This window comes from Danio rerio, chromosome 11, assembly GCF_052040795.2.
Source record: "Danio rerio strain M-AB ecotype USA chromosome 11, GRCz13ab, whole genome shotgun sequence".
In the NCBI taxonomy this organism is placed as follows: Eukaryota; Metazoa; Chordata; class Actinopteri; order Cypriniformes; family Danionidae; genus Danio; species Danio rerio.
Window position 1 is genome coordinate 40211481 of NC_141031.1, and position 12110 is coordinate 40223590.

A 12110-nucleotide genomic window follows, 5' to 3' on the forward strand; every position below is an offset into this window, starting at 1 on the left:
CATCTACAACTTTTCCTGAATATGTGTATATTTATTTCTAGCATTGGTTTTCTTATAAAATTACAAAACACAAAAGATCTACGAGTATTTCTACCTTTAATTTCCATAGCGGACAAAATGACAGCATGGATTGCTTTGAATATGTGTGTCTCTGATGCCTAGCAACTTCCTGCAAACTGATAGAAAGGCAAAACTTTACTTCAGAATAGCCTTTCAAAACCACATTTTTAGTCCCATATAAAATAAGTGCATTCTCAAAGCATGTAAGCAAGCACGTGTAATAAAACAAAAAGAGTCAAAGGCAGACAATATTTGCCCTTTAAGATTGCAGATGTGTTTGTAAAGAATTATTATTTTACATTAGATTTCCACCTACAAAAAAGTAGAACTAAAGAGAGCTGACAGAATCAATGCTTGAATGAGCAAAGACTGATTCATTGAAGAGGTCGAGCTATGTGAACTTTTCCTAAATATGTGTATATTTATTTCTAACATTGTTTTTCTAATAAAATTAAAAACACGAAACATCTATGAGTATTTCTATCTTTAATTACCATAGTGAACAAAATTACCACATTTTAGAGTCTGCTACTTTTCCCCATGACTTTGAACATGCGTGTCTCTGAAGCTATATTACCAAAAAGATAATTTTTTTAAGCTAATGACTTTATAAAATATGATGTAACAATATGACATATTCTCAATGGTGTAAAGTAACAAATTACTTAATTGACTTTTTCTCAGGAATTGTAATTTACTAAGTAGTTTTAAAAATGTGTACTTTTACTTTCCCTTGAGTACATTTTTAGTGCACTATCGGTACTTTTACTCCACTACTTTCCTTTAACCTGCAGTCGCTACTTTATTTTTCTTGTCTATGGGGATTGGCTGAGTAGTCTTGTGATTCCTGACCACTCAAATTGTACATAGAAGGAAAATTGCATCATAATGAACTACCTTAAGACATGAGTGATTTATAAGTGCAAACTGTTTGGAAGCAATAAAAGGGTCCAAGAAAATGTCCAAAATCTTTACAAGCATTGTCCAAGAGTTTGTTTAGGTGCATGTCACTGATGAAAAGATCACAAATGTTTACTGTATAAAGACCAAAATGGCCTTAAGCACCCAGCAGGCACAAGTCAACATGACGTCAGATTGACGTTGTACCCCAACATCGCGGGGACGTTACATTTCATTTGGAAATGAAAACCAGGTTGACGTCAGAACCCAACGTCAATGTCCAACCTAAAATCAACCGAGAATCAATGTCTAATGATGTTACAGCTTGACGTTGTGTGGATGTTACCATTAAGACGTTGGATTTTGGTTGCAATACCTAACAAATAAATGTCAGTATTTGATGTCAATATGACTTTGGTTTGAGATGTTGGCTCGATGTTGGATTTTGGACACTTTCTAACACAACCTAAATCCCTAGACGCTGGCTAGACATCGAATTTTGCTCACCTGACATCCTAACCTAAATATAACCTAAATATTAACGGCTCATAACGTTGTGTGCCTGCTGGGCAATAACTAAATGCACTACAGAATGTTACGTTTACACACATCCTCAAATTATATGTAAATACCTAAGCTTTTTACATTGTAATACTCACTACTTACTACTCTTGAGTACTTTTGAAAGGGCTACTTTTATTCATACTTTCAGTAATATTTACATTAGATGCTTTTATATTACTTGCACTAGACTTTTAGGCAAGTAATGGGACTTTTACTTGAGTATGACTTTTCAGTACTCTTTCCACCATTGCGTATTATATGAGAATGGTCAGAATGACCTTATAGATGATTTCTGGTAGTTCCAGTGTTAAATGTTGCGATAAGCATGAGCAATAATTATCCCGATGTGCACAGGCCGTTACCCTCAAGTGCAAGTTTCAGTCCACTGCATTGCTAATCTCATTGCCATTTAAATACTTTATTTTTTTTCATTTTGTGAGGTGCAACATATAGTATACAACACTTCCTCGAGCTGAAGATCAAGAAACTAGATTTCACACATTTAATACATCCTGCAAAAGACCTCTTGGTTTGTTCCATTTTTTTTTTGTTTTGATTTTTTTGCATAGACCCCAGTGCCAAGATCTTGTAACGGGAGCACTGCAAAGGCCAAACAGACAATGACAACACACACGACTCAAACACGCCGGAAAATAAATTTCCTTCGATTTCTGACACAATAGTCTGACCACAGTAGACGCACTTTATTAAGCTAGTATTTCTCTATCTATATATATCTACTATCTATTTATAAATAGGCACTCGCCACCATATTGAGACGTTACGAGAAATCGGAGGTGACTCCGCCATTACCTGGTGGGACGGTTCGTTAAAGGAGGAAGGACAATCTCTTTGTGGGACACTCGGAGTGGAGTGGACTGGCCTTTCGTCAACAGACATCTTGATAAACTCATCCCTGCTACAACCTGCAGCGGTAGCCCAGGAACACATTGCAATGATCTGCCCTATGATGGTGTCATGGATGCATGGAGTGTTACGAATCAGCTAATGTACGAAATGCTTGTCGCCATGGCTGTCTCCATCTCTTTTGGGCCTGAGCACCAGTTGAAGCACCATTAGAAACGTTCCCTGTTGTGAGGGCTGGAGGTGCATAAGAGCTTGTATGCAAACCAGGCCTGATGGATTTGAGTGGAGCACAAGCAAAAAGAAAAGGGCAATTTGAGTTAGCATGGTGTGTGTTGATATAATGTGCGTTATAAGACAAAATTGAACTATGCATAGAGTAAACTACCTCGGAGGATCAACTGAGGTAAGACATGACAACTCTAGAAGGTCCGATATACACTAAAGTACCAACAATGGAGGCTAAATGTGGCACAGAATGACATGCATATTGTAGTGCATTCTCAAAGCATGTAAGTAAGCACATGTAATACAACAAAAAGTATCGAAGGCAGGCAGTATTTGCCCTTTACGATTGCAGATGTGTTTGTAAAAAAATGAGTATTTTACATTGGATTTCCACATATAAAAAAAGAAAATGAAGAAGGCTGACAGAATCAAGGCTTGAATGAGCGCAGACTGACTCATTGAAGAGGTGGAGCTAAATGAGAGTGGGCGGGGCAGTGTAGAGAAGAGGCGGACTCATGCACTGGAAACCAGGCAACAAGGAGCAGCTGCAGTTTCTCCAGTGTTGACTGAGCACGGAGAGTCGTCAAGGCAAATGTCTTAGAAAAAGATCTGCACTTGAAAGTGACTTTGTTTCTGTCCAGACTTCCTCTCCATTATTTTTTTTAATCATCTGTTAAAAAAAGGAAATAATTATTTTTAAGAGAGTGTCAGCATGAAGCTTAGCGAAGCTGCATTCTCTTGGTTAAAAATACAGTAAAACAGTAATATTGTGGGTCAAGGGTGTTGATTTCCGGAAAGTATTGATAGCGCTTCACTTTTTTTCTACAGTTTTTTATGTTACAGCCTTATTCCAAAATGGATTAAATTCATTTATTTCCTTAAATTCTGCACACAATACACCATAATGACAATGTGAAAAACAGAGTTTTTGAAATTGTTGCAAATTTATTAAACATAAAAAACCAGAAAAATCACACGTACAGAAGTATTCACAGCCTTTGCTCAGTACTTTGTTGATGCACCTTTGACAGCAATTACAGCCTCAAGTCTTTTTGAATATGATGCCTCATGCTTGGCACACCTGTCTTTGGGAATTTTTGCCCATTCTTCTTTGCAGTATAACTTTTAAGCTCTATCAGGTTGGATGGGAAGCAAAGGTTTACAGCCATTTTCAGATCTCTCCAGAGATGTTTAATAGGATTTATGTCTGGGCTCTAGCTGGTCCACTCAAGGACATTCACCGAGTTGTTGTGAAGCCACTCCATTGATATTTTGGCAGTGTGCTTTGGGTCATTGTCTTGCTGAAAGATGAACCGTGGCCCCAGTCTGAGGTCAAGAGCACTCTGAAGCAGGTTTTCATTTAGGATGTCTCTGTACATTGCTGCATTCATCTTTCCCTTTCGTCTTTCAGTTCCTGCTGCTGAAAAACATCCCCACAGCATAATCCTGCCACCCCCATGCTTCACTGTAGGGATGGTATTAGCCTGGTGATGAGCAGTGCCTGGTTTTCTCCAAACTTAACGGCTGGCGTTCACTCCAAAGAGTTCAATTTTAGTCTCATCAGACCAGAAAATTTGGTTTCTTATGGTCTTAGAGTCCTTCAAATGCCTTTCGCCAAATTCCAGGCGGGGAGTGCTTTTGTGCTTTGACATGCACTGTCAACCCTGGGACCTTATATAGACAGGTGTATGCCTTTTCAAATCATGGCCAATCAACTGGATTTAGCACAGGTGAACTCCAGTTAAGCTGCTAAAACATCTCAAGAATGATCAGTGGAAACAGAATGTACCGGAGCTCAATTTAGAGCTTCATGGCAAAGGCTGCAAATACTTATGTACATGTGATTTTTCAGGTTTTTTATTTTTAATAAATTTTAAACAATTTCAAAGAATCTTTTTTTCACATTGTCATTATGGGGTATTGTGTGTAGAATTTTATCTGTGAATTTAATCCATTTCGGAATAAGGCTGTAATATAAAAAAATGTGGACAAAGTGAAGCGCTATCAATACTTTCCGGATGCACTGTATAACGTAAAGTTAAAGGAATGTCTGACAAAAAGGTAGTTTAAAGACTTCCGTTTACTGAAGGCTAGTTTGTGCACAAACACTTACCACCGCATCTGAACCTGTTTGTGCAAGTATAATATTGCTATCTATACATTTTATGCTAAAAGATGACTTCACATGTCCATGTTCTTTTCCTTCTCCGATAGTGCAAACAGAACAGCACTTTAAAAAAAACTTAAATAGATAAATAAATCAAATACAATTGGTAATAAAAAAACAACAATAACTAAAGCATGTCTAATGGTGCGAAAGTTATTTGCATGATTTTACTTTGACAAGGAATTAATGCAGACTTCTGGAAAGAGGAGGCATATGACACAATAAGCATTTTATCTCGATTGTTGCTTTTTCATAATCGTCGAGGAGGCCAAAATCGAAACAATTGCACATCCATGGTAACTATTATTGTGGACTTGTATTGAACTTGACTTTAAGCGAATGACACTTTTCTTTGAAATGTAGCTGCTTATGTCCATGTCTCACCTGAGTCTTGCACAATAAACCTGACTGGAAAATTTCGACATCATTTCATTTTATTTTGGAGGCAAATCCATTATTAGTGGGGACATTTTAATAATTTTGGATATTGGTGGGAACATGTCCCTTCTGTCTATGCTGATTCTACACCCTTGTTGTAAGTTATAATATTATAATAATACAATTATAAAATTATAATAATAGAATTTTCTTAAAGCTTAATTTTCAGTATTTATTGTCAAAAGATCCATTTACAGTAAAAGACATTTCTTACTTTTATTAATGTAACAACAGCTTCAATTTTAAGTGGAAACTATGATACTTTTTTTAAAGATTTTTTGATAAATGTAAAGCCCTAATTACATTATAAACACATTTTAATCAACTAAAAACAGACAAAAATGAAACTAATGTATGATTTACAGTAAAGTTTAAGTATGAATAAGTATGAAAAACTAATCATTGTCAGTATCATTGAAAATTAAAGATTATTGGAGCACATTTTATAGGAAAGGCATGCTCCAATATTCTACTTCAAAACTTTACACTCATCGGCCACTTTATTAGGTACACCTTACTAGTACCCGGTTAGAACCCCTTTTGCCTTCTGAACTGCCTTAATCCTTTGTGGCATAGATTCAACAAGCTGCTGAAAATATTCCTCAGAGGTTTTGGTCCATATTGACATGATAGCATCACGCAGTTGCTGCAGATTTGTTGGCAGCACATCCATGATGCTTAAATGGGGAATTGTAGCCTCAGTTTCCTGTTCTCAGCTGAAAGGAGCAATAGTAATCGGATGCAGCCTTTATGATGCAAGCTGAGATTGGATCACTCAGTGATGCAATGTCAGACGCAATGCACTTAATGGAGTGAGTGACGTCACTGTGACGGATAGCGTTAGGGGTGGAGTTGGGTGAGCGCATTAATAAGCATTGGATGCAGATCAGATTGCACTGCACCAGGTATGCATCCAGACCCCTCTCGACAAGAGTGGCATCGGTGTGGTCTTCTGCTGCTGTAGCCCATCCGCCTAAAGGTTGAACGTGGTGGTCGTTCGGAGATGCTCTTCTGCATACCTCAGTTGTAATGAGTGGTTATTTGAGTTATTGTTGCCAGTCTGGCCATTCTCTTCTGACCTCTGGCATCAACTGGCATTTGCACCCACAGAACTGCCGCTCACTGGATATTTTCTCTTTTCCAGACCATTCTCTGCAAACCCTAGAGATGGTTGAGCGTGAAAATCCCAGTGAATTAAATCACCTTTCTTCCCCATTCTGATGCACAGTTTGAACTGCAGCAGATCGTCTTGACCATGTCTACATGCCTAAATGCATTGAGTGTTGGCCATGTGATTGACTGATTAGAAAAATTAGCATTAAAGAGTAGTTGGACAGGTGTACCTAATAAAGTGGCTGGCCAGTGTATGTGTTACCTACAATTTCTCTGAGTGAAATGAGTGAAAATAGTATTAATTGCTTTTACCTGCTCAGGTGTTCATCTCCAGCTTTGTCCCTCCCACTCACACTAATGCTCCGCCTTTATCCTCAATGCATGGAAATAAATGGGGCCCCATCCAAAAAACAGTGAGTCTGATTGTAAGTAAAGACTGGCAGAGTGAACGATGTAGAATATCATCTGTATGGCATGGCTGTGCTCCTCCATAAGTGACTGAACTGTCTGAGAACATAAAGATGGACCATAGTAATAGACACAATCATCATTTTCAAACAATGCAATCATTTTAAACTAGAACACTGACAGATCAATTATTGAGATCTCACCCCATAAAACAACATCATTGCTTTGGTTTGGTAATGGTTAAGCCCAAATTCCTTCTTCATCATCCTTCATTGAGCCCAACATAAATCCAGATGTTCAACAGTCAGCATGAAATGGGAACAATTAGATTAGTTAAAGGTGAAAGAGCAGGTTGTTTAGTTCATAACTTCAGACTTTTATTACAATTAAGTGATGAGTATGTACAGGTCAATTGCCTGATGAAAAGTCAAACTTTTACTTTAATTAGTACTTTTATTAACATTTAATTAGTATTGACTTATTTAGATAGGCTCTTTATTTACAGCTGATTTTGTAGTTATTGTTAATAAATGTTACACATTAACTCACAATTATCTAAGCATTAGTCAAATTTGGATTAATGACTATTAGTGCAAACTTTTGCTACAATTTCTTAGTGTAACATCCCTTTTTTTCAATGAGTAAACGGGAACCAAGAAGAAAACACATTGCAACAATTTATTTGCTGGGTTTCCATCAGCCTGTGTTAATGCACATTTTGAAGTATCGCATGAGAAATGAGTGATAAAAACAAATGAGATACTATCAGTAGGGTTGGGTACAAAAACCCGGCACCATTATGGCACCGGTACCTTTGTAACCGGTATGAATGTCAGAACTGAGGGGGCATTTTGAGGGGGCACTAGACCTGGTTCTGATTTTGGTCGCTCTTCTTCCTTTTATAAGCTTCACTTATTTATTATTACTTTGCATTACTGCCTAAGTTACTAATTTAAGGAAGTAATATACTTTTTTAGTAATAATAACATGCACAGTTTTAAAACCGGTAATAATACTGTTTACATAAATGCAGATGGATCATGGCTTTAGCGCCAAACAAGTTTAAATGATATTTTATTCTCCTTATTTCTCTCAGTTTTATTTCAAGTTTTATTTAGTTTTAGGTAAAGACATCAAACTATGCCCACACATGCAAGATAACCCACGGTAAGTCTATTTGTATAACCGGTAAATTAATAAAGCGAAATCAGCTTTACAGAGTCATCACGCTTACCCAACCAATCATTCATCAGTGTTAGGAAAAAGTTAAGTGGTACAATCTGATGTCATAAAAATAAAAAATAAAAAAAATAAAAATAAAACAGAGAGTTTGTATATCTACCTCGAAAAAAAGAAAAAAAAAAAGAAATTTGCAGTTGTTAATTTCACAATTTCGTAACTTAATTGCTTTTTCATATAATAAAATATCTAAATTTGTGTTCTGTAGGTTGGAATGACGGGAGTGTTAGTAATTAATGCCAGAAAGAATTTTCAGTTTTGAGTGAACAATCCTTTATGTAAAGTGAGGGGGCATAAATTATTTCTGAGGGGTCAAACTCTTCCAGCAGTCCTTACTTCATATTCTCTTTCAATACCTCAGTTTGTCATGGGGGCATGAACAATATGTTCCTGAATAAAAGTAAAACTGCCGAACTGCAGTTAAAGTTAAAAAAAAAATTAAACCCCCAAAATGAAATGAAACTCCTGAGGAAACGTGGATAACAAAGTGACGCAATGACGCTAATCAATTTATGTACTACAACATATAAAACAGGATCATGAAAGAATCATTCAAAAAGCAACTCATGTAAACACCTTAATCATATTATTGACTTATTCAGATTAAGGCAAATGATTGATTACTAAAGTTCATGTAAACATAGTCCCAAACCCCAACCCTAGGAAAAAGTGTTTCCTGATTTTGATGACAGTCTTTCCACTGGTTAGTAGTAACCTGATGTAATGTTAATTGCATAATGCAAATCTTAAATTCATACAAACAAACAAATGATCAAAATAGATATTTTAATGCAATTCAATCCAAAAATGTGAAATATGAATAATGTATATATTAAACTTCAATAAAAGTATATATTTTTTTGTCAAATAAAAGATTTTTATAGAGTCATCCACCATAATTTTGAGGCTCAAAAGTGTCTGATCAGGTACCATTTTAGCACCGTTACCATTTTAAGAGTATCGATTTAGCACTGGTATCGAAATAACCCCAAACGATACCCAACAATCAGGGAGTCCAACTGCCTCCTACAACCTCCCCAACCTTTGTCAACAACCTCATCCAGCTGTTTACTATCCTCGTTCCAACCAGTCACCCTCACACATATGATATATTTAACATGACAGACACCTCATGTTAGGAAGTGTAATATGCATTACATAATACAAATATATATACATAATTAAAACACATTAATGACTGACCTGGTCTGGGGAAGGTCTGTGTCCGGGATGAGGCTGTCCGCGTCCGGGCCCCCGGTGATGTGGTGGAGGGTGTCGAGGGTGAGGCCCCTGAGGCCCGGGGTGTGGAGGGTGATGCGGGTGTTGCTGCGGGTGGGGCATAGGCTGGGGAGGGTGAGGGCCCTGCTGAGGTGGAGGTCCGTGAGGGTGCTGGAGGTGCGGATGCTGCTGCTGCTGCTGTGGGGGGATCCCAGGATGAGGATGTTGGGGGTGTTGAGGATGTTGAGGGTGTTGAGGATGCTGAGGGTGTTGTTGGTGCTGAGGGTGCTGTTGGTGCTGAGGGTGAGGCTGTTGGGGTCGGGGAGGGTGTGGGCCGGGTGGTTGAGGCTGCTGCAGGTGCTGTGGGTGGTGTGGAGGAGGCTGTGGGTGCTGTGGATGGGGTGCGTGTGGGTATGGAGGCTGATGGGGGTGCGGGCCCTGTGGGTATGGCGGCTGCGGTTGGGGTTGAGGGTGAAGTGGTTGAGGTTGCATGTGGGGAGGTGGAGCGTGAGGGTGGTAATGGTCGTCCTCGTAGTTGTCGGCGATCAGTTTCATTCGGCTTTGTGTCTGAAATGGAGAAAATGTGGTGAAAAGTAAAAAGTGTGAAACGTTGTTGAATGTTTTAGTTTGATTAAAGTTGCAATAAAAATAGACATGTTTTGAATTATTTTTACAGTTTAAAATAACTTTTCTTTTGTAATGTTTTTAAATGTACGGAGATCCGGAAGGGACATGATGGTAGGGAAAACATTGGTGGAAGAAAAAAAAAAACGAGTGATGGCAACACATATTTTTACATTTTTTTGCGTTCCCTCACAAAGATGTTTTGCGTTATCTCGCAAAACTTTTTCCCCACAAACACTTCCTGTTCACATGTTATGAATGTGGATTTCAATTACTTTTTGATTAATTGCCCAGCCCTAAGCGCATGTCTTTAGTCTGTGGGGAAAACCGGAGCACCTCGAGGAAACCCATGCGACCACAGAGAGAACATGCAAACTCCATACAGAATTGTCAACTGGCCCAGCCCAGGGCCGGAGTGGGACTCTTTTTCAGCCCTGGAGTTTCAAGCCTCAGACCGGCCCACCTCAGTTCACCACTGACTATATTAAAATAAGGTTATTTCCAATTCAGTTTCTAATTACACTATAACGTCTTTTTTTGAGAAAACAGCACTTTTAGAACTTCAAATGTTCAACAAACCTTACAGTATTATGTCTTAACAATAAAAATGAAAAAAAAAAAAAAAAATTGTTACTCAGACGAGGACCGAACCCAGGATGGCCGCGTCATAATCTAACGTACTAACCACTGTACAACAAGAGCTGCATGTTGAATGGTGACTTATCTAGTTATATCATCATTATCTTGCATCCTGCTCACGAGGCTACGTGAAAATAGATAAAAAGAGCAGAGCTGCGGTAAAATAATGAATAAGAAGGCTGTGGTCAAGTAAATAAATAAATAATTTTTAAAAAGTGTGACTGCTGAGAGCAACCGATTCTGGAACTAGGGACACCGGCCCTCGCGGCCAAAAAACGGACCGGCCCACCGGGAATTCTCCCGGTCCTCCCGATTAGCCAATCCGGGCCTGGCCCAGCCGATACTTAAACTAGTGACCTTCTTGCTGTGAGGCGACAGTGCTAACAACTGAGCCACCATGCCACCCTTCTTATTATTATCAATGGCAAAAATATTATGCTACTTATTCTTTTGACGATACCAGCAAAATGTTTGTATAGATATAATAATCAACTGAAAAAGTATATATATATATATATATATATATATATATATATATATATATATATATATATATATGTATATATATATATATATATATATATATATATATATATATATATATATATATATATGTATTGTTTTAAAGCAGCTTTACAAAAGGTGCACATTATTGCATCGTTATCAAAAAAGTTAAGGTTTTTAGTTACCATAACTTTATTAGTAACTATTAACTTTAAATAACTAGAAACTAATAGCTTTTCAAGAGTTCCCACTTAGATATGCTTAGCATTTATAGCAGGTTTGGCATGCTGTCCCGGGAGAGAACCCTGAGCTCGGAGATATTTGAGCCCAGGGCTCCCGCCCGGTCAATAAGCATATCAGGGGATCCGAGATCAGGTGGGTCTCGATAGTTCCCCCTTTAGAAAGGGGAGGAAAAGAAGGAAATGGGGTGGAAGGGGGAATTCTACCAAAAAGGAGAAAGTGATCCATTTATAGTAAGCTGGGATCACTCGGATTGGATTATTACTGATTACGGATGAGTGGCCAGCAGTGCTCAATCATATCACGTGCTCCTCTCGAAATTAGTTTATAAAACTTCACTTAACAGTTAAAGTTATATATAAACCTAGTTCATACATGGATTCAGCAAAAAAACTAACACCCCCACCCAAAGATATAAAGATTTCAAAACCAGTTTATAAAAATATTAATATTTTATTCTGTACAATGTTATTGTGAGGCCAACATTTACTTAACACACAAGCAACTCATTAAACTTTTTAAACAATGTAGAATAGATCTATAACACCATCTAATTAAAATTCATTGGCCATAACACTTGATATCAGAATCAACAAATCAGCATCAGCAAAAACGCCAGCATCTGTGATCATCCCTATGAATATTTAATAATATGCTCAACGTACATCCAGTATCCTTAAACCTGTGTGCAATGAAATGGGCTTTCGAGTAAACAAATGCACTGACCTGCTGTTTGAGCTGATGCATCAGTCTGTCCTTCTCTCTCTTCAGCGCCAGCACTTCCTCCTGCGTTTTCTTCTTATTGGAGGACGAAAGCTCCAGCAAAGCGATGTTTGCATCCTTCTCACTGATAGCAGCGAGCAGAGCCTGTTGTCTGAGCAGAACAGAAGTTTTATAGACACAT

The 12110-nt window shown here is 37.9% G+C and overlaps 1 protein-coding gene across 14 annotated transcripts in view; it reads right to left on the bottom strand.

The window, feature by feature from the left end:
- Nucleotides 1-1941: 1941 nt before the first annotated feature.
- erc2 (ELKS/RAB6-interacting/CAST family member 2) overlaps nucleotides 1942-12110 on the bottom strand; it is a 118780-nt gene continuing 108611 nt past the window's right edge. For 13 of the 14 annotated variants that reach the window (XM_087274164.1, XM_087274156.1, XM_087274162.1 and 10 more), the window contains 5 exons: nucleotides 11933-12080; nucleotides 9185-9766; nucleotides 6946-7009; nucleotides 6647-6841; nucleotides 1942-3286 (listed from right to left, as the gene is read on the bottom strand). In XM_087274164.1, the coding sequence (XP_087130290.1) occupies nucleotides 6983-7009; nucleotides 9185-9766; nucleotides 11933-12080 (757 nt within the window). In that variant the 3' untranslated portion in view covers nucleotides 1942-3286; nucleotides 6647-6841; nucleotides 6946-6982. Of the gene's footprint in view, nucleotides 3287-5374; nucleotides 6425-6521; nucleotides 6842-6945; nucleotides 7010-9184; nucleotides 9767-11932; nucleotides 12081-12110 lie in introns of those variants that run through there. The other variant, XM_087274155.1, reaches the window with a different exon arrangement.